At 55.9% G+C, this 21,276-nt stretch overlaps 1 protein-coding gene across 4 annotated transcripts in view; it reads left to right on the forward strand.

Annotated features, from left to right (window-relative positions):
- SEZ6 (seizure related 6 homolog) overlaps positions 1-21,276 on the forward strand; it is a 44,775-nt gene that overhangs the window by 308 nt on the left and 23,191 nt on the right. For all 4 annotated transcript variants that reach the window (XM_077749766.1, XM_077749767.1, XM_077749768.1 and 1 more), the window contains exon 2: positions 20,442-21,089. In XM_077749766.1, the coding sequence (XP_077605892.1) occupies positions 20,442-21,089 (648 nt within the window). The remainder of the gene's footprint in view (positions 1-20,441; positions 21,090-21,276) is intronic.

Genomic DNA, 21,276 nt, shown 5'->3' on the forward strand with positions numbered 1-21,276 from the left:
CCTTTAATCATCTCTCCGGATCTAATGGGATTTCTCTGCTGCAATTCATCACGCCACCCCCTCCCCGCACACACTCACGCGCTCACCCGCGCGCTAACTCGCCACTCTCCAGGCGTCTAGCAGCGCCGGGGCGCGTGCAGGAAGGGGGAGAGGGCAAGGGACGGTGAGTCCCGCTGGTCCTGCCGGCCGCCCGCGGTCCCGCCTCCCCTGCTGCCCGCCAAACTTCGCTCGACTTTGCTGCCCGTTCCGAGGCACCTTACGTCCTCACTGCGGAGGGACGGAGCCGGATGGCGGCCGGACCGCGGGTTGGGACGTCGTTCACCTCCCTCCGCCTTGGCGCTGCCGTGCTGGAGTCGGAACCTAGAGTACAATTCCAGGGAGAAACTCGGGGGCCCGGGGCCCCATATTCGGTTACTCGCTCTCGCCTGGGCTGCAGCAGCTGAGGTCCGGGGCTAGAGACTCGCCCTCCTCGAAGTCCTTTCTTGCACTCTCCCCCTTGCATACTCCCAGAGCTCTTCCTCCCAACGGGCCTGCCTGCTGTCCTGCTCAGCCCCCGCCCACCCCACGGCCGCAGGCTCGTCGCAGGAGGACCTCACCCTGCTGCCCCCGTCCTCCGCTGGCAGTCGGGTCCCCAACTTCATTGGTCCCGGGTCGAGGGGAGCTTGGCCATGGAGTGAGCAGCAAGGGAATGTTGGGGAGAGGATAAGGGCTCTGTGCCTGGGGGAAGGAAGGTTTCCAAGTCTCCACGAAACCTGCCGCCCCGGCTCAAACAAGCATTCATCAAAGCTACAGATGTCCAGGTCTTTCTTCCACTGCAGCCGGTCTGCTGCTGGGGTCACCAGGACCTTGCTTCGAGTTGGGACCCGCCGTCCCTCAAAGTATATGGTTCGTAGTCTGGAGTGGGGAGAAGGTAGCAGTTTTTAACTTCCTCGTTCCTTCTTTTCAGACCACATCGGGAGGTCAGGGCAGCCGGGGCCGGGGACCAGGCTGGGCCCCCGGATGCCAGTTTTATGCTCTCTGCATCCCCAGGGATGTGGAAGCTGCTCTCTGAGCCTCTGGTTTGGGTCACACGGGGTCTGGTGTCCTTGTCCGGCCCCCTGGCTGCCTCCCTCTTCGGTCCTCTCTGGGCAGCGCCTGGAACTAAGAACCTAGTTGNCAGGGGGTAGAGAGAGAAGGACTCCTGAAAACCCCACCCTGCCCACCCTGCCCGGGGCAGTGAGAGGAGGGAAGAAGCCCGTGTCCTCGCCCAGCCATCTGAGGATGTCCTGGGAGTTCAGGACCTGTCTTGGGGTCTGGCCACATCTTGTTCTGGACACCTCCCCTGGGGCTCAGTGCCTGTGTCTGAAGCCTCATGTGTGGGTGTGTGGATCCGAGTGTGAATGTGTGAACCAGGGCCCAGGGTGTCTGGAATGGCGGGTCCGTGAACGTCTGCACCTCAGGAGGTCTGGATGTTGGGTGAGGGTTCAGCAGTGAGCGGGTGTGAGGAGTGTGTGAGGCCGCTAGTGTGCGGTGCAGCCTCTGCCAGAGAGCTCCCCACAGGGCTGGAGTGAGACTGCGGGTCTCCAGGATGATGGCTGGTGTGGCTGAGCATTGGGGGATCCCACTGAGGGTGTGGGTGCAAGTATTGGAAAGAATCTGTCCACTCTGTGGCCACAAGTCTGTGTGCCCCTGGCCAGGGTCCCTCCCTGGCCCACCTGGACCTCTCCATTGCCCGTGGGGCCATCTGCCCAAGGGGTCTATGGGGTAGGAGTTCACCTTGGGGGGGAAGATTTTATTTTCACTCTCCAAGGGAGAAGAGTTACCAGCCCTGCAGTGCCAGGCCTGAAGAAAGAGGACCTGAACCAGGGCAAGCCCTGGCATGCCCCTCCATCTTCAATGGGGCTTCGAGGTCCTAGTCATTGGGCATTGACTTGTCTCACTGAGCGGCAGTGCAATCAGCCATCTCAGAGTTCCTGGGGGCTCCAGCCATAAGAAGGCAGGCCTGGAGCACTAAAGGCCTCGGCCTGTGGGACTTTGCAGGCCAGGCGGTGCAGCACCAAACCTTGTGGCCTCGAGACTGACCCCCAGGGTATTGCTCACAACAAAGGCTGAGGGACACAGCTCTAGTCAGGCCAGGCGAGATGCAGCTGAGAACAGCCCAGGAGCAGCCAAAGGCCCCAAAGGCTGAGGAAGTGGGGTGCACCGGAAGGGTGAGATCTTGCTGGGCCTGGTTCAACCCCTATCCCCCCAACCCCCACAGTGGTTGGTACTGCGAGACTGGCCTCCGGCTTGAGGGGCACTGTGGGCCCCTGTGATCCTCCTGACCAGAGGTTGGTGCCCTGCCACAGTGTGGGAGGAAGGCAGTTCGGGAGGGATGGCGTGTGCCTGGGCCTGCTGTGTCAGTTTAATGATTTTTAATGAGCAATTACCTTTAGTCATTCTCCTAATTTCTGAATATCAATAAAGTTAATTAAACTCTGCGTGTGTGAATGTGGCCTGGGGAGATTGCAAAGGTGGAAGTGGCACAGACCAGGGTAGGGTTGGGTCTCGAGGGACAGAGGCTGCCTCCCTGGCTGTGTGACCTTGGACCCAATGCTTCCCGTCTCTAAACTCTGATGGAGTGTGTAGTAGGAAGAGGGAGGGAGGAGACCGATTCTCTCTCTGCCGAGAACTAGGGGCTGATGTCTGGAGGCAAGGCTGGGAGGAGGAAGCAAAGGAGGAGGGCTTGGCCTCCAGGAGCCCCAGTGCTGAAAGGGTTAACAAACAGGGCTGCCTTAACCTAAAATGGTAATTGCTGCTTCCTGCAGACTCCGTGGTAGGTGCAGGATTCTAACGGTGCCTTCCAGAGTCTGGGGGCTGCAGCCAGGCGCAAGTCAGGCCCTGCTCCCTGCCCCCCAAGCCTGGCACTTTGGGGTCAGGAAGTGACTGCTGGGGCTAAGGCCCCATGGGAGGCAGTCTAGATTTCACTCAGAGCCCCAGGGGTAGAATGGTAGACAAGAGGCTCCCCTAGGCTTCTGAGGAGACCAGAGGACCCAGAGACTGCCATGGACCGGAGGGCAAGTCTAGGTTGGCTTCTTGCCCCTCATGGGTCTAAGCTCATCAGGCTTGGCAGGCCTTGGCGACAGTCCCAGCCTCCTCAGCAGGGTGGCAGCTTAAAATGCCTTGGGGACAATAATGGGGAGTGAGGCGACACAGGGCAGGGCTTAATTAGAAACTGGGCTTAATTAGAGCTTTTGCACCTCNCGGCTCTCCGCTCAGGGATGTTGCGCCCCCGCCTGGGCAGAAGTGTCAGAGCTGGGTATCCGACCCCCCAAACAAGAAAGAAGATGTGAAAAAAACCCTGTAGGTAGAGGCTACTTTAGTGAGGGAACCTCTCAGCCCTGATGGTTAAGAGCCAGGCCCCCTGTGCGGCCTCAGCATGCCTCTGCCCTCTCTGAGTCTCCACTTTCTGGAGCATTCAACGTAAAGTTGCACCAAACTGATGGCTGCCAAGCCTGGGAGCATACCAGGGCCTCCAAGGGCTTGTCAAGCCATGCAGATTTCTGGGTCCCCAGCTTACTGGTCTGCTCTCAGGGAGAAAGAGCCAAGATCTAGAAGTAAGAGTCTGGAGAGTAGGGAGAGAGTGCTGTTAGCCGCGGTCAGCAGCTGGGAGGTGGGGAAAAGGCAGGAGGAGGTCTTCAAGGCCCTTTCCAGACTCATTCCAGCAGGAAGCACCAGCCAGGGCCAGGAGGCCCACTCACCCAGCCAGACCAATCAGTTCCCCAAACTATCCATATTCTCAACAGCTTCTGGGCTCTTACCATTCCTTCTGCCTGAAATTCTTTTCCCCTCCTGGGCCACGCTGACTCACTCCATCTCATGCTTTGGGTCTTGCCTTAGTTAGTGCCTCGTGCAATTCTTCAGTACTTAGGTATCTATGGGGCATCTACGATGTGGTTTCTCAGGGGAAGCCTCACCTGTATTCCAGCCTGGGTCAGGGACTCTTTGGGCCTCCCACCGTCCCCTCGTCTCCCTCATCAAGGTACCCATCTTGTTGGGTCACGAATGCCTGGATACTTACTTGATATTTCTCTCCAGGAGCAAGACTGAACTCTGAACTCAGAAAGCAAGCAACCTAGTCTGTCTTGCTCAGCCCGACTATCGTGAGGCAATTCCAGAATTCCTATTTGGAAGAAACTTAGGGTCAGAAAGGAGAGGTGGGTGCTAGGCAGCTGAGACCGCTTTGCGTAGCAAGCACACTATTTTTACATAGATTGTATGTTAGGATTTTTTCCTTTTCCTAACAGTTGGCCAATTATCCCAACTGTAAATTATAGCCTTTACTTAGTTTTTTTCCTTCCACAAATTATGCTGTCACATCGACAGCCTGAGGTGGCTTGGGGTGGGATGCTGATGGCCGTTCTGAGCACGCTAAAGCCTCTCTCCAGCCACCCCTCCGTGCCACTGCTGCTGTGTCCCCGGTGGCACGGTGCCTAGCACATGACAGACATGAAATACATGTTGAATAAATTCATGAGAGTTGCACAGTAGACAGGGAGAGAGTGAAGCCCAGAGCCCACTCTTCTGGACTCCCACGCACAGCACCTGCCCACCACCTCTGATGGCTGAGAGGGATGCCCTGTATGACATTAAAGCCTGAAGCAAGGGAGGGGTAACCCCGTGTCACCTGGCTTCTCGCCATAGCCCGCTCAGCCATCTCTGCTTCAGACATCCTCACCGAGCTCAGAAGGACCAACAGGAAGCCTTGGGAACAGCTCCGAGCCCAGTGTGTCCTTGCATGGAAAAGTGGGGGCCTCGGAGTCACCCGAGAACCTTCAGGCCCAGCCTTTCACATACTTTTTCTATTTAACACAAGAGACTAGTTATTCCCACTTTACAGGTGGGAAAACGGAGTTTCAGAGAGATTAAGTCCGTGACCCTGGACTTCACAGCCAATAAATAGCAAGGCTACTCCAAAGTGCTTACCTATTTTGCAAAACCTGACTGTAGCAGGCATCGTGTCCACTCCTCCAGCCTGAGGCAAAGCTTTTAGTACAGGCCCACAGGAGCCCGGAGACTATTGCTGCCATCATCATCATAATAACAACAACAATAATAATAATAGCTTCAACAAGAACAGCAAACATTTCTTAGGCACCAACTATGTGCCCGGCACTGTACTAAGTGTTTTATATACCTTAGCTCATTTAGTTCTCATACCATCTCTAGATAGAAGCTACTATCTGCATTTTATAGGCCAAGTTCAAGTCCATGTTGTCAGACCCATAAATGGCCCTTAACTTTCTTCTTGCACATTTCTGATAATGACAGTAGCTTATCTTCTTAATGTCTGCCCTCAGTCCTTGCTGCTGTAGATTAGGGACTTCTTATCTTGCTCAGTTCTTAGTGGCAAGGAATAAAACATTCTGACACGTGGAGCCAGGATAGAGCATGAGGCTGGGAGTCAAGTGAGTCTTGAAGTCTTGGCCCAGAGGTCAGTGACCTTGAGTGACTCATTCTTCCGCCCTTTGGGGGCCTTGGTGGATGGCAAGACCTGTCAATCCCGTCTTGGCCTCTGGGCTTCCCCTCCCTTCCCCATGAGCCCCTGCGGAGGCCCCAGCACACCCACCCAGGCCCAGCCCCCGCCCCGCCCCTGGCAAGAAAGCCCAAACTTGCTTGAAGCTCAGCTCCTAGACAGAGCTGGGTGCCAAGCCTGCCCCAGCTTCCCTCCACCTGCCTACCTGCCACCCAGCTGCCAGCCCTGGAAGGGGAGATCGATGCTGCAGCCGCCAGCAGTGTTGTTGGCCATTGATTGTTGAGATTTCTCGGTGGGCTCTGGAGCAAACAAACCTGCCACTTCTCCAACAACAATCCCGGTTTCCAGCTGCAGAGTCTGCAGCCTTGCTGGCAGGCAGGCTGGCGGGAAGGGGAGGGGGTGGGAGGTCCTGGCTGGGCCCAGCAGGGACAAGGGGCTCTGCCAGGAGATGAGAAGAAACTGAGCAATCGTGGGAAGAGGAGCAATGGAGAGACTGGGTGAAAGTGCTAGGTGACCCTAGACGCCGCGTGTAACTTGTCTGGGCCAGCCTCTCCATTTTTGCTTTTCCCAAAGGCCATCCTGTGTCCCTCTGCTTACTTCAGTTCTCTCACCCCCTCTTTTCCTGATCATCCAGCCCGGAGTGCTGTCTGACCTCTAAACACAGAAATGCCTCCCATTATGAACTTAGCTTGACAATCCCTCACCATGCCATCCATTTTCCAGTCAACAATCCTCTATTCAGCCCCTAACAGGTGCTTTGATAGGTAGGACCCCAATTTGAAGGGGGAGTTGCCTTCTTAATAAGCCCAGCTGTGGCTGCCTCCCCAGTTAGCCCTGGACTGGCTGATTTTAATCAAATGAGATACAAATGAGATGCCAAACAGCACCTATGTGATCCAACTACTCGCCTTTGAAAGCACAGGAGATTCCTAGCCAGGGACTGCTCTGGGTCACTTTCTCATCTGAGACAAGAAGGCTTGCGCCTTTTGGTCTTTGAGGGTCCAGTAAGCCTCTGGGACCCTTGGGCCAGGCCATTGGGGTGCCCTCCAGCACAACTCTTCCCTACTTTGCTGGGACTGGGTGTCCTCTAGCCCCCAAACATAGCAGTTGCAGGCTCCCCCCTGGCAACAAGTCATATATGTGCTGCTGAATGCAAGCAGTGGGTCTCTCCCCTCCCCCAGGGCAGTCCCCCGGGTCCCAGCCAGAATCCTGACACCCTGGCATCAACCTCAGCCTCTCCCTTGGTCCCCCGCCCCTCCCCTCCCCACAGGCTCCTCTCTCCACCCTCAGGATCCTCCTTCCAGCTGGTCATTGGGCTGGAAGACAGAACTGGAGAGCCCCTGTGAAAAGTGCCTGAGCCACTGAGCACCCCCTCCGCACAGATGCTCATTTGCATGCTGTTTTATACCACCCCCCCTGCATGCTTGCTCCTTATTAAAGGCATAGAAGCAGACCCTGCCTCTCTCCACTCCTAGACCAGACCCCTCCACCCCAGCCCCCATAGCTTCTCCCGCCTTCACTCCCAGCACAGCAGCTGAGCACCAGCTCCTTTGTCCCCCAAGCAGCCACCTGCTGAGTGTCTGGCCTGGGTCCCATCAGCCAGCAGGTGCCTAGGGAGTCCCAGAGCCTGTGAGGGGGGCATCTGGCAGCATGGAGAGCCAACTTGTGCCTCAGGGAGGAGGGGACATCCCCTAAGGAGGAACATAATCAGAAGAGTGCTCATCAGGAAGCCAGGACCCCCAGGATTATAAACCCAATACTGGCTCTTGCTGGCTCATACAAATCGTGTCACTTGCCTCTGCCTCAGTTTCCTCCGGGATTCATGGTGTCTGGCCCGCCCCTCTCACTGAACAGCACTGAAATCAAAGGGAATCGGAGAGAGGGTAGTGTTGGAAGAAACGAAAAGCCCCGCCTGAGTTAGGGGTGAGGTGGTAATCCTTCCTCCAACAGCCAGAGGTGTCCAGCGCCGGGAGGGGCTGATTTTCAGATTGTCCGTGGAGCAGCCCAGCGCTGGACTGTTGAGGCAGGGATGGGGAGCGACCACTAGCTGCTCCAGGCCTGACCAGGAAGGTGAGACTAGCAGAGCAGAGGGATGAAGGCTGGATTCAGAGTGCTCCTAAGCGCCTTCACCCTCGCTTGCTGCTCTGATGGACACTGGCTTAGACATCATTTACATCTTGCAAGGGGATGTGTTAGTGATTTGAAACATCTGGTCCAGCAGCTGGCAAGCCCCCTCCTGTCACGAGGCCCTAATTTCTGGCTAGTTAGAGGAAATAGGGGAAAGAGAATCACCTTCTTTTGAGGACAGAAGAGCCTCTGGCATCTCCGGGCAAAGGGGTGAAGCGGGGACGAAACAAGGCTTGCCTGAGACAGGTCCCTAGTGCATTTATTTAGCCAGCCTCGCCTTGTCCCCCTCCCTCATTTCCCATTCACTTCCTGCTAAAGCCCTAGCCCTGCCCTCCTGGGTCCAGCCACCTCCTTCCCATCCCCCTCTTGGCCTGGCAGCCAGGCTAGGAAGACGCGTGCTGCTCAGGTTGGGGGGGTGCTCCTGAGGTTCCAGTCACCCGGGAAGTGCCCTGAGTCCGGTCTCCATTGCACCTGTATCCCTGATGCTGCCCACTGGCCCAGCCCTCCCCTGGGCCTCAAGCAGACAAGACTGGAAGGGACAGGGGAGGAGGACTTAACCCTCTCAACTCAAAGCTTCCATACACCCAACCTGGCAGCTCCTTGGAGGTCAAAGCAAGCCTGGGACAAGGGAGAAGCCTGAAGGGTTAGGGACTGCCAGTTGAGTCTGTCCAGTATTCCTGAGGGTCTTGGGAAGAAAAAAAGGCCCAGATGTGCAGAAACCCTTGCCAGATGTGCATCTCTAGCCAGCTTGTCCATCTTTCCCTGGCTGTCTGTGTCCGAATGTCCCTGCATACCTGTGGGCTTCTATCCCTGCATCCTGGGACTGCATGCAGCCCTGGGCGTAGGCACAGCAGAGCCCAGCTGAGGCCGGTGTCTCCCCGTCCCTGCAGGCCCTGCCACTCCCTTCCTCCCCAGTCGTGGGCTCCACTGACCCCCTCAAGGAGACTAGTAGCTGGAGCTGCTGCTGCTATTTTTAGCAGCTCTGCACCCCACCCCTCCCCCACTCAGACTTGCTGGGGAAGTGGGCAGGACAGGCTGAGCCTGGGGAACCTCACAGTCTGGAATGCTGGGTGTGGTGAGGTACTGTCCCCTCAGTCCTACAAGGCCGTGGAGGCAAGGGGTGCCTGGGCTGGTCCAGAGGTACAGGCCCCATGCCCTAAGGCAGATTAGGCTCCATCCCACCTGCCCGGGGCCTGGAGAAGGTCCCAGGCTGTCCTCTTCCCGTCTCCTCTCCAAGTTCCTAAGAGCAGAGCTCAGGCCTCCAATGACTCTTCCCTAAGCCATTTGGAAGTAAGGCTAGAGCTCCTAGGTCTTCCCCACAGAAGCTGGAGTCAGAGAGGGGCTCAAAGTGTCGGGCAGTTCCGTGTAGGGAGCACACCTGGATGGCGTGACCCTCCAGGTACCTCTGGTACTGCCCTGGCACTTCCCAAAGGTGTTTCAGGCCCCTGCTGCATCTCAACTCTACGAAAGACCACCAGAGCTCCTTGCCCTCCAGATTCTTGGGGTTCCTGGGTCCCACCCCATCACTGTCCCAGCTGCTCTGGAAACTCGCACCAGCCAGAAGGTGTTAGTATACAGCAGTCCAAAGGGCATGAACTGGAAGACCAAAAGCAGGGAGGCAGCCCGGTTTACTCGGAGTGGGCGCCTGCCTTCTGGATGCCCTTGCTTTCTGAGGCCCTATGTTCCATATCTGTCCTTCTGTCTGTCTCTTGAGCTTCGCAGGGCAAGGATAGCCCTAAGTGAGCTGCCCAAGCCCAGCCAGACCACTTCCTGCAGCTGTCTGATCCTAGTTCTTTAACTGTGGGATGGGAAGAATGAATCAGGCAGTATAGGTGAATAGGTCAGCAGAGCCTGGCACACCACAGGTGCTCAAAAACACTAAATCCCTCCCTGGGTACTTTTCTCACGCCTCCACCCCCCACCCCCAACATGCACATACATGCACATTTTCCTCCTCACCCACATGCAGTTACATACTTGCATGCGCGTGCACACACACACAGCCTAGCCCTCCAAGTGCTCAACAAATACTGACCAACAGATGGAGGTGAGGAGACTGGGGTCCAGTGCCATACAGAAGGAAAGTGGTAAATCAGAAGAGCACAGTGCCCCACGCTGCCAGCCCCCACCCCTACCCTTACCAATGTCCACGAGGCTCCACCATCTCCTGAGCTTGGGCACCACCTATAAAGGCAAGGCTGTGCCTCTTCACCCAACCCATCTGAAGACTCTCTAAAAAGATAAGCTCAAGGTCACACAGTCCATCACTGGAGAGCTACATTAATGCTGGAGTCAGGGTTTTGACAAGGCCTCACCAGGCTCCTCAGCTTTCACAGCTGAGAACAGAAATTCTAGTGATTTCCTGGGGAGAGAGTGGCCAGAGCCCACATCAGCATTAAGGACCAGGGCAGCCCAGGGAGTCTGGGTTCAGCGGCCCTCCATCCCTAGCCGACTCTCCCAATCCATCTCCTCTCAGATGCACCTGACAAAAGCAGCCACAGGTCAAAAGTCACAAAGATCAGGAACTTTGACCGTGGTGCACAGAACAAGCCCCTTCATCTGACTTAAAGACCCAAGAATCTTAGGGCTATTGTGCTATTAGTTCAGCTCAGAGGGAAACAGACACAGGCACTGGGAGCAACCTCAATGGTGTTGGATTTTGAACTTCAGGATGGGGGCTGGAAAGGGGCAGCATCCCGGGAATGCTGGTCTGGGACTCAGAAAGGTACCTGCTCTGGGGCGCTGGCACCCTATGGCCAGGTCAGGCCTCCCTTGGCTTCAGCAGAGTCTGGGAGGAACTGTCCATGGTATGGGCTGGAGTCGGACACGGGCAGAGGATGGAGGGGACTCCTTTCTAGATCAGCTCCTGTTCCCCGACTTCACCACTGGGCTGGGTTAACCTGGCCCTGGTACTGGCTCCAGGGAGAATGCAGTTCCTGCCTTTACAGCTTTCCTCGTCCCAGCTAACATTCCCAAGGTTTTTCTTTTAGAGAAATGCATCCTGCTGCTGACAAGGTGGCGATCGGAGCATTAGTACTGGGACAGGGCGACCTGAGCACCCAGCTCAGGACTACGTCCCTCCTCATGCCCTGGCCACATTACTTCGAGTTGGCATAATCGGGGTGGAGTATGGCAAGTTGATGAGTTACCAGTCTGATGCAGGAGTTGATGCCAAAAGGACCCCGGCTGCTCCTTCCACTCCTTTTAGTCCGCTGGGAGTGGGAGTCAATTCTACTGTCCCCCCTCCAAGGCCACCCCCAGTTCCTGTGCTACTTGCCCAGCCCCAGGAACTGCGGGCAGGCAGACCTAGGGCCCCCCGGGTCCCCAGGACCAGCCGGCAGGCAGGAGAGGGGAATGCAGGGCTGCAGGGGAAGGTGGAGCACGCAGCAGGTGACGCTGTAGCAGAGGCCTCATTAATCACCTCTCCAGCCCCCAGCTCTGCAGTGGCAAGACCATATTAGATTTTAAATTGGAAAGCAGAGAACATGGCAGTTAGCCGGGAGCTCCCTCTACCCTGGGCCCCTGGTCATGGCCTCAAGAGAGGGAAGGTGCAGTAGGGAGAAGAGAAGAGAACTGACCCCACCATAGTCCAGAGCCCTGCCCCCCTCTCCCCATGTACCCAGAGCCAGAGGAGCTGTCCAGGCCATATCGCCCTGCAAAGGGCCAGGTTAGAGTCTAAGAAGGGGCAGAATGAAAAGAAGGAAGCACAGCAGCCACCTTGGGGAGAAGTACAACCCATCTGGAAGTTAGTGCCTTTGGGGGCTTGAGGGCTGTATGAAGCCAGGTTCCAGGGTGTGGCATCCATGGGCTAGGACGAATGGTAATGACTTGTGGCCCGTGGGTGTGTTTGGACTTGCAAGCACACATTCATGTATACCCACAGACCCACGTGCTCACAAAGGCACACGCATGCTCACAGGAGGCAGCAAGTCGGTGCGGTAGAAATTTTGAGCCCAGGCTGTGGAACAGGTAGACCCAGTTCAACCCCCTTATTTGCCACTTTCTTCCTGTATGCACTAGGATGATTTCCTTTGCCTCTCAGTCTCAGTTTCCTGTAAAGTGGGAAATATTGATTCCTAGCATAAAAGCTGGTTCTCTGGGTGAAAGACAGCCCTCAGGAGGTCCATGCCTGACCCAATAACTGTGGGTGCCCTACCCACAGTTCAAGGGCAGGCAGCTGCCCTGGGGCTGCCCCAGGAGCCCTGGGGAGTGGCAGGGCCAAGCTCCCTGGCTGTGCTCCTGACTGGGCAGTGAGGGTGCTGGCAAGTCAACAAAGCACAGCAGGCATTGTCGTCGGACCTTCACACACCCCAATCCCACTCTGGGCCAAATCACGTGAGGCCAAGCATTCCTTGCTTTCTGCCACCTATAAAGTCTTCCTAAACTGGCTCTGCCTGAGCTCCCAAAATTGCGCATGGAACACCCCACCCCTCAGAACACCAGTGCTCAGCCAAGGTTGGGAAGCCAACATCACCGGTGGGTGGCACTCTTCCTCCCCAAGGGGTAAGTGATGACAGGTCAATTCTCCTGAGCCTTTATAAAAAATCTAAAGAAGCCCCATGGCTTCTCTCCCTGCCCAACCCCAGACTGAAAAGAGGGGAGCAGATACTGCCATGCCTGCCATCTTCACTCTCCTGTGGGACCCCTGCTCCAGGCTCTTCCCTTCTGAAAGGCGGTGAAGACTGCAGGAGATAAAGTCAGGTATGAGGTACACTTTCCATTATGGTAGCATTAACCACCTGTTGGCTATTTAAATGTAAATTCATTAACATGCAATGAAATTTAAAATTCAGTGTCTCAATCTCCTAAGCCATGTTTCAAGTGTTGCATCGCCATGTGCGGCTACTGGCTACCATACAGGACACACAGATACAAAATGTTGCCCTCATCACAAAACGTTCTGTAGATAGCACTGTTCAGGGGTGGACAACCACTGGGTTTAAATCTGTTACACTCAAATTAGTCATCTTAGGAACTGTGCTCCCTGGGTCCCAGTTTCTCCGTCTATAAAATGGAATAGTTAGAGTTCGTATCTTATAGGGTGATCGTGAGAATTGAAGGAGTTAATTCTGGTAAAGCACTTAGAATGATGCCAGGCGTGTGGCAAATTCTCAGTCAACAGTAGCATTCCCTGTTTTTATTCACAAAGTCCTTTTTGGCTCACTGGATCCTGGAAGGTGAGAGCTGGCAGGGCCCTCAGTTACTTTTCCCATTTTGCTGGTGGGGAAATGGAGGCTTGGGTTCAGGAGTGATTTGGGCAGGGGTACCCAGCCTGTTAGGGGCTGCGCCGGGACCAGGTGGGCAGACTCCTGGCTGTTGGCCATTACCTACCCCCACCCATGCTCTTTCCATCTGGCAAGAAGACCCCAACCCTGAGATCCCAAAGCCCAGGATTATCTACCACCCCAACCCAGGATGGAGGGAGACAAAGCTGCCCCTCATAGCTCAGGAAGTAGTGAACTCTCTGTCCCTGGAGGCATGCCCACAGATGGTAGACAGTCCCAGAGGTTTTTGAGGGTTTACTCTTTTTTTTTTTTAAGAGAGAGAGAGAGCGAGCAAGCAGTGGAGAAGGGCAAAAGGAGGGGGTTGGGAGAGAGAGGGAGAGAGAGAGAGAGAGAGAGAGAGAGAGAATCCCAAGCAGGCCCCACGTTCAGCACAGAGCCAGACACAGGGCTCAGTCCCATAACCGTGAGATCATGACGTGAGCTGAAATCAAGAGTTGAGTCACCCAGGTGACCCTGAAGAGTGTATTCTTCAGTTGGGCAAGATGCTCTCTGAGCCCCAACATCCTGAGTACCAGCCGTGTCCCAAGGTCCCTGTGTGGCCTGGGAAAGCCCTCTGGGTTCAGTTTCCTCCTGCCAAAATGAGGGAGGGATGAGATGTTCACAAAGGCTACATGGGCTCAGATTCTCGAGTCCAGAGTCTTCCTTGCCTGGAGCCTGGCCAATAGGAGGTGCTCCCGTTCATATTTGTACTCCAGATTTGCCTAGACTGCCAGGGGTTGACCAAGAGAGGGTAGTAGGAGGGTGTGACGGAGGAAGGGGGTCAGTAGCAGAGAAAACGAGGAGACAGTCTGGGGCTGGAGGACCCACTAGCTTGTGCTGGCAGATGCTCTTTATCAGTTGCCAGTTGGGGCTGTGCTGGGGAACTGCCAAGGGCTGACTGCCCATCTTCTCCCTGTAGGACCCACCCCTGCCCGCCTCCGCCCTCCCCTGCCCACCCCTGCTGGACAAGGGCCAGGTACTTTGGGGAGAAGGGAGGCTTCCAAGTGTGCAAACAGGCAGAGTCCTTGAGCCCATCCTGCTCTGTGCCAAGCACCAGGGGTCAGCATTTGTGGACAGAGATATGGGAAGAGAGATGTCTCCTGCAGGATTCTTGCCCACAGACACAAGTAGTACAAGGAGTGACTGCAGGAGATCAGAAGAGGGAGCCATTGTCATCCCCTGGCCAGCAGAGACGGCCCCCCAGAAGAGGGATAGGAGCTGGGCCTAGTAGAACGGGGAGGGTTTGAAGAGACAAAGGCATAGTGAGCAAATGGGGCAGGCACCTGTTCTAACAGAGTTGGTCCCTCTGAGTGTATTTCTGTGCCCACTTCAACCGCTGGCCCTGCAGGACAGTTCCTTGCCCGTACCCTGAGCCGCCAGGCTGCTGGGGAGATGGTCAGGAAGCCCCAGTTGCTAGAGCCAAACAATGAAAACAGTGAACAGAGCTGAGCTGTGGAGCTGTCCAGCTCTGGGTTCGAGTCCCAGCTTGCCGCTCCTCACCCGTGTGACCTTGAATAAGTTACTTAACCCTTCTGGACCCGGATATCTTTCTGGGGATAATGACCTTAAGAGTAAGGGGAGGATGAAAGCGACACATGAAGGTGCTGAGTGCATGATGGGCACACAGGGAGCACTGAGTCATAGCGTTACCTGCCCCAGCTGCCTGGCTCCAGACCACAGGAGACAGAATGGGCACATTCAGGCTCTGCCATATCTCCTGGATGACCTTGCAGAAGGCACACCCTAGCTCTGGGCCTCAGTTTCCCCATTTGTCATATGGGGCTTATATTGCCTTTCCTGTCAATACAAGCAGTCAGATAGCAGCAAACCTACCTCAGATGTGAGGATACTGTGCCATAATTACTACAGTAGCACATGGAATCAGAAGCTCTAGAATTGGACCTCAGGCCTCAGGGGCCTTATACGGCCCTGCTAGCCTCTAACTGGGGCCTCTCGCTTCAGGGGACAGGCCTGGGCCCAGTGGCCCTGTCACTATGGAGAGACCAGGCTCTGGCTCTGGGGGGCCCAGGCCCTCTCACTCCCAGGACCCCTTTTCCCTCCCTTGGGCTCTGGGATAATGAGGGTCTACAGGGGCCAGGCCCTTACTAATCCCCTATTAAAACTTGAAAGGGGCCAGGGAACCTCCAGAATAAACTCATTAACTTTCATGGGATAATAAATGTATCCCATTAAATTCTCATTCTTATGCTGGGCCAGCTTAACCTCCAGACCCCAGAGGGGTGGGCTCCCTGCCCACTGTATCCCCAGGCTCCCCCTATATCCACCTGCTGTTGTGCTCCACCCCCCAGTGAGCTGAGAGCTGGTGCTACCACAAGGTAGGGATCAAGGCTGACCTCATCTCAGAACTCTGGGTACCCCTCCCCATGCTGGCCTTGTCCCTGTCCTTGGGAGGCCAGCAGCTGTGGCCCCGGAGGGGGAATGCCTGGTGGTACCTCCGCAGGAACTATCCGAGTGATGGGGCCCCTTCTGCCCTTGCAGAGGATCAGCGGGGGTGGCAGATGTGAGCACAGTCCTGACCCTAGGTGCCCTCACCAAACCCAGGTGACCCCACTCCACAGATGGAGAAACAGAGACCCAAGTGGGCAGCCCCTTGCCCAGGTCGCACAGCCCGTGAGGCACAGATTTGGGATCGGAACCTGAGGTTTCCTGGCTGTCTGATGCAGAAAGATTTGCAATAGCACCACAGTGGGGCAGCCCAGCCGCCCCGAGGCAGAGTCTGAAGCCTGATGCCCCCTGCAGCAGGTCCCCCAGGCGGGGCCACCACATGAGGACCCCCATCCTTCACCACTGCCTCCGCACAGACTGATTCCAGCTCCACAGCCCACCAGCACTGTGAACCCTCGGCAGCCTCCTGGACCTCCGTGAGCCTCAGTTTCCCCATCTATAAGACAGGGACAATTAACACCCACCTAGTTGGATGTTAGGAAGAAAAGTCCCCAGTCGTCTCGCTTTCCCCAGAGGCTAGACAACCCACCCCTCCTTCCAATCCAAGCCCGCCTGCCGGGGGCATAGAGCACAGGGCTCCTGTCTGTAACCTCACCAAGCTGGGCCCCCCGGAGGAGGGGGGCAGAGCAGGCGCCCTTTCTTAGGCTGCCCAGTCTGGGCCTCGGGGGTGGGGGGAGGGGCCTCCAATCCCAAGAGGGGCCACCCGGGGGCGGCGCGGGCCGGGAGGCGGGAGCGGGAGAGAATCCACCGGGGAGGCATCCTGAATGGCTCATTAGTGCCGATGAAAGCCTTTTTTCATTTCGTCTAAATACTTTAAACAGGGCTCCCTCCGATGTCTATTTGCATAGCTTAAGAGCTAATGCGGGGGGAGGGCCCAGGCGACGGCGGGGCCACACCAGGGCCGGGGGCTGCCGGGAAGCTCCGGCCTCGTCTGCAGGGGGGCTGGCTGTGAAGGCGGAGGTGGGGGGGAGGGTACGGGTGTTTCCCGGACCCAGCCCTCTTGGAGGAAGTGGCCCCCGGCCCTTCGTCCCTACTGGAGGAGAGGAGAGAGGAGCAGCCCCGGGGGTGCATTCCTGTGTTCTGGCAGCAGGTGGAGCAGTCACGTGGGGATCGTGGGGGACCCGTCCACCACCTACACGCAGGCCTAGAGGCATTCTGTAATATCCCCATTTAACCGATGAGGATGCTGACATGCTCGGGGTCACACACACCGCCACCCAACAGGGAACGTGCTCCCTCAGAGAGGAGAGGCCCCATCCAGGGCCATCTCCTCCCCACCCTGGGGCTGCCTCACCGAAGCTGGGGCAGGGGTGGGTGGGGGCTGCCCCCAGCCTCCGGCGGTGTGGCCTCTCCCTCAGCACCTCCGTCGAGAAACTACAGTTTAGAGCCCTAAGTCTCATAAAACCCCTCCCAAGTGCCCATTTTACACCCGAGAACACAAAAAACCCCCGAGAGGCAACTTGCCCGTGGCAGAGCTGACCCTTGAACCCAGATATGTGGGACTCTAGGGCCCTGCCCAGAGAAACTGGGTTACTGGGTTCTGGGTTCGGCCCCAGACTCAGATGTGCTTTGGGCACCGGGTGGGTGCTCCCTGGGTCCCAGGCAGAAGGCTTCCTGAGGGTCCAGACCAGGGCAGGCTCAACTCAGGCTCCAGATGCCAGAAATTCCGGCCCAGGCTCTACTTCCAAACTGCACCAGACCTTGGACAAGTCCATTCTTTCTCTGAGCCTTAGTTTCCTCACCTGACTGGAGAGTTCTCTCGGTAGCTCAGCTCTCCTCCTGTGAGGCAGGCTAGTACCATGGGAAGACCAAGGCTTTGAAGCCATGTCAGCATAGGTTAGATCCCAGCTTCACCACTGTGCTACTGGGCAGGTCCTGCCCCTCTAGGCTTCAGGTTCTATGTAACTCCCCTCTCATGGAGTTGTAGTATCAATTCAATAATACAAGATCTGGGACCAGCCTGACTCAGAGTCTGGAAAAACAGCAGGTACCGGATGAGACTGAGCGTCTGGGGCCCTGACACCCCCTTTCACCATCCCCTGCCTCACACTCCCTCCCTCTGTCAAGTCTCTGCACCTTTGAACTCAGCCCAGGCAGAGAACCCCAGGAACCTGGTGGCAGGGGGGACAGGTCACAGGGCCTCAGGCTTCCATAATGCCCTCTCCCCAGAAATGGCTTGTCTCCCAGAAATGTTATCTTACCCTCTCTGACAGTGGGTAGCACCCTCCGGGACCAAGTGGCAGCTGATTACGGAATCAATTTGCTCGTTTGATATGCTATCTCGATCTCATTTAACCAAGTGCTCAGTCCCCCCAGATAACACAATCAGTGCAATCGACAGTGACGGGAGGTGCCCATTAGCTCCGCTCCGTTGCCTGGCACCCACCTGGCAGCCAGCGGGAGGAGCCGGGCCCGCTTTGGTCCCTTCCTGAGACGCAGGATTTCCTTGCCCTCCCTCTCCCAGTCAAGAATCCCACAGGCACCTCCCCTGGGAGCCACGGGCCACATCTCTTATCGGGCAATCCTGGAAGGGGACACTGGTCTTCAGTCTACGTGATTGGAAGGGCTCCTCTTCCTCGTGCCGTGTTAAAATCAGTCTCAGCTCACCTGACAAAGACCGTGTGGCATCTGGGAGGTGGGCAAAGGGAGTAGCCCTGTCCTGGCATGTCATAGGCACTGCCTGGCCCCTCCGTCACTGACTCAAATGAAAGACACAGGGCACTGGCAGACCATCTGCTCTGGAGGGTATGGGCCTGGCTGAGCATCTAGTTTGGGCGTTGTGTCGTCAGTGTCTGGCACAGAATGCCAAAGCACAGATGGGCTGCTTTAGTGGCCATCTCAGGAGATAAGGGTTGGTCCTGTTTTCTCAGGGCCTTGGGGCACCATGACCCAGAACCATGGAGAGCCCTCTGACCTGCACTTACCTCCCCTACCCCGTCTCCTCCCTCCTCCCATTCGTCTGACACTTCAGAGCTGCTATGGGCTCCTGAACAGAATGTAGGCCATCTGCCACTTCCTCATGCCTGCCAATCCGTGGGGAGGGTGTGAGCCTGTGGAATGACAACCCCACCATCAGACATTCAGAGGAACCAACCTTCTCCTTGCAAACTGTTAACTCGCTCTGGCTGAGTTTCCCTTCAAGTGCTCATGCAGCCATTTTGAGAGCAGTTAGAACCAGAATATCTTCCTGGCCTTCTCGGAACTGGCAGAATTCTATGTGAGCTGAATCTGGAGCCAGCATCCATTGACCTTTTCCTGGCAGTTAAGGATCTGGAGAGCCTAGTGGGCCACAAGCAGAATATGCATCATCTGTCCAGCTAGGTAGTTGAAAAAAATCAAAATAATCAGTAGCAGAGCAACCTGTACCTCAAACCAGCAACAGCACATACATTTCATCTTCCATAGCCTTTCTAATTGATTAGTAGTGGGCTGCCCGGATAACCATGTTGAGAAGGATTCTGAAGTCCCATGTGGCTCAGTAAGAAATACCCAAAACTGGGGCGCCTGGGTGGCTTAGTCGGTTGAGCGTCCGACTTTCGCTTAGGTCATGATCTCGTGGTTCGTGGGTTTGAGCCCCGTGTCGGGCTCTGTGCTGACTGCCAGCTCAGAGCCTGGAGCCTGTTTCAGAGTCTGTGTCTCCCTCTCTCTCTGACCCTCCCCTGCTCGTGCTGTCTCTCTCTCTCTCTCTCTCTGTCCTAGAAATAAATAAAAATATTAAAAAAAAAAAAAGAAATNAGCCTGGAGCCTGCCTCTGATTCTGTCTCCCTCTCTCTCTGACCCCGCCCTGCTCACGCTGTCTGTCTCTTTCTCTCAAAAAAAAACTAAATTAAAAAAAAAAAAAGAAATTCCCAAAACTGGCTAATAATGGCTGCCATGGATCAGGGCTAAACATTCTATCCCTGCTTTAGACCCTGCCCTAGATGGACCCTGGCCAGTGTCATAAGAAAGATAATGGAAACTTGGAGCGACATAGCAAATGAGGAAAAGAAGTAATATCATCTCCGTTAATCCTAAAAAAGAAACCCCATTTTACAGATGAGTAGACTCAGTTGCAGAGAGTTTAGGTTATTTGCCTGAGGTCACACAGCCTCAAATTTGAAGGATTTGAAGCCACATATGCTTTACTCTAGATCTTGGCTTTTCCGATTCACATCACTGTTCTAAAAGGATCAAAAAAAAAAAAAAAAGACATAAACGATTTTCTGAGAAATGAGAGAAATAGGACCTCATGGAACCCTACCCAGGATGCCATGCATCCGTGAGGGAATCCAAAACAAAACCCCAAATATATGAGGCATTTCCTGAAACTAATGACCAGCAGCTTCACTGAGAACAGAAAATGAACTTGAAAACCCTATAATCTTGGGCGGAAAAGTGACTGTGGTGGAGGATAGGACTCTTGCTAAGGGCTTTACCTCAGGTCTTCAACGGACTGGTATGTGACCTAGAGCAAGCCACGTCCTTTCTTTTTTCTTTTTTAATGTTTATTATTTTTAAGAGAGAGACAGACAGACAGTGCGCAGGGCAGGGGCACAGAGAGAGGGGGAGACACAGAATCCGAAGCAGGCTCCAGGCTCTGAGCTGTCAGCACAGAGCCCGACGCAGGGCTTGAACTCACGGACCGCGAGATCATGACCTGAGCCGAAGTCGGATGCTCAACCGCTCAACCGACTGAGCCACCCAGGCGCCCCCATTTCCTCTCTTTGGCCTGTTTCCTCAGCTACAAAACGAAGGCCCCAGTTAGGAATGGCAAATATGTATTTGTCGTGTCAGTCTGAGGTATCAAGCCTAAGTGTCTGGAGTCTTATGTTGAGAAGGATTCTGCGGTCGAATCTGAGAATAGCAGGAAACGGTGGAAAGATAGATGATTAGCAGTGTCCACCTCTGGAATCAGAGGGGAAACATCCTCGAGCTATGTGATATCACCTCCTTTCCAGCTCTCCAATCCTATAGCTCCTGGTTGTCAAGAGTGAGCACCCTCCCCAAGGCGCTCTGTCAATGGAGAGACGGATCTCCTACTATCTGGACCAGGTGAGATGCTGCTCGCTGTGGGGCCGGGGGGCACCTCTGATCATTCGTTATTATTTCAGGACTCTTCTCAGAGGCCCCAACCACGGGGGAAGGGCAGGCCCCAGGCATCGAAGAGACGGATGGGGAACCGACAGCGGCCCCCACACCTGAGCAGCCTGAGCGAGGCGTCCACTTCGTCACAACAGCCCCTACCCTGAAACTGCTCAATCACCACCCGCTGCTCGAGGAATTCCTACAAGAAGGGCTGGAGGGGGGCGAGGAAGGGCTGAAGCCAGCACTGCCCTTCCAGCCTGACCCACCTGCACCATTCACCCCGAGTCCCCTTCCCCGCCTGGCCAACCAGGACAGCCGCCCTGTCTTCACCAGCCCCACTCCGGCCATGGCCGCGGCACCCACTCAGCCCCAGTCCAGGGAAAGACCCTGGAGCCTGGAGTCAGGGTCCCCTGTGCTTCGTGTCTCAGCCCCCCTACTACCAGTGCCCACCCCAGGCCCAGGGGAAAGGCCCAGTACCACACTCCCCAGCAGAGCATGGACTCCAACCCAGGAGGGTCCTGGAGACATGGGCAGGCCGTGGGCTCCAGAGGTCGGGTCCCAGACCACGGGGCTCGGGATGGAGGGCACCATCACCACCTCTACAGCTTCAGGGGACGATGAGGAGACCACCACCACCACCATCACCACCACCATCACCACCGTCCAGCCACCAGGTCAGCTACCTGCTGGCTTGCAGATCTGGAAATGGGGATGGGGGAACTGCAGGGCCCCTGAAGTCCTCAGTCTCTGTCACGGTGCCACCCTGCCTTGCCCTTGGGCACCAACGGCCAGCGTGCAGGAGGCATGTGGATTGGAACCAGATAGACCTGGGTTCAAATCCTGACTGGAAGCATCTCCAAC

This window comes from Crocuta crocuta, unplaced genomic scaffold (assembly GCF_008692635.1).
Source record: "Crocuta crocuta isolate KB4526 unplaced genomic scaffold, BGI_CrCroc_1.0 scaffold149, whole genome shotgun sequence".
NCBI lineage: Eukaryota > Metazoa > Chordata > Mammalia > Carnivora > Hyaenidae > Crocuta > Crocuta crocuta.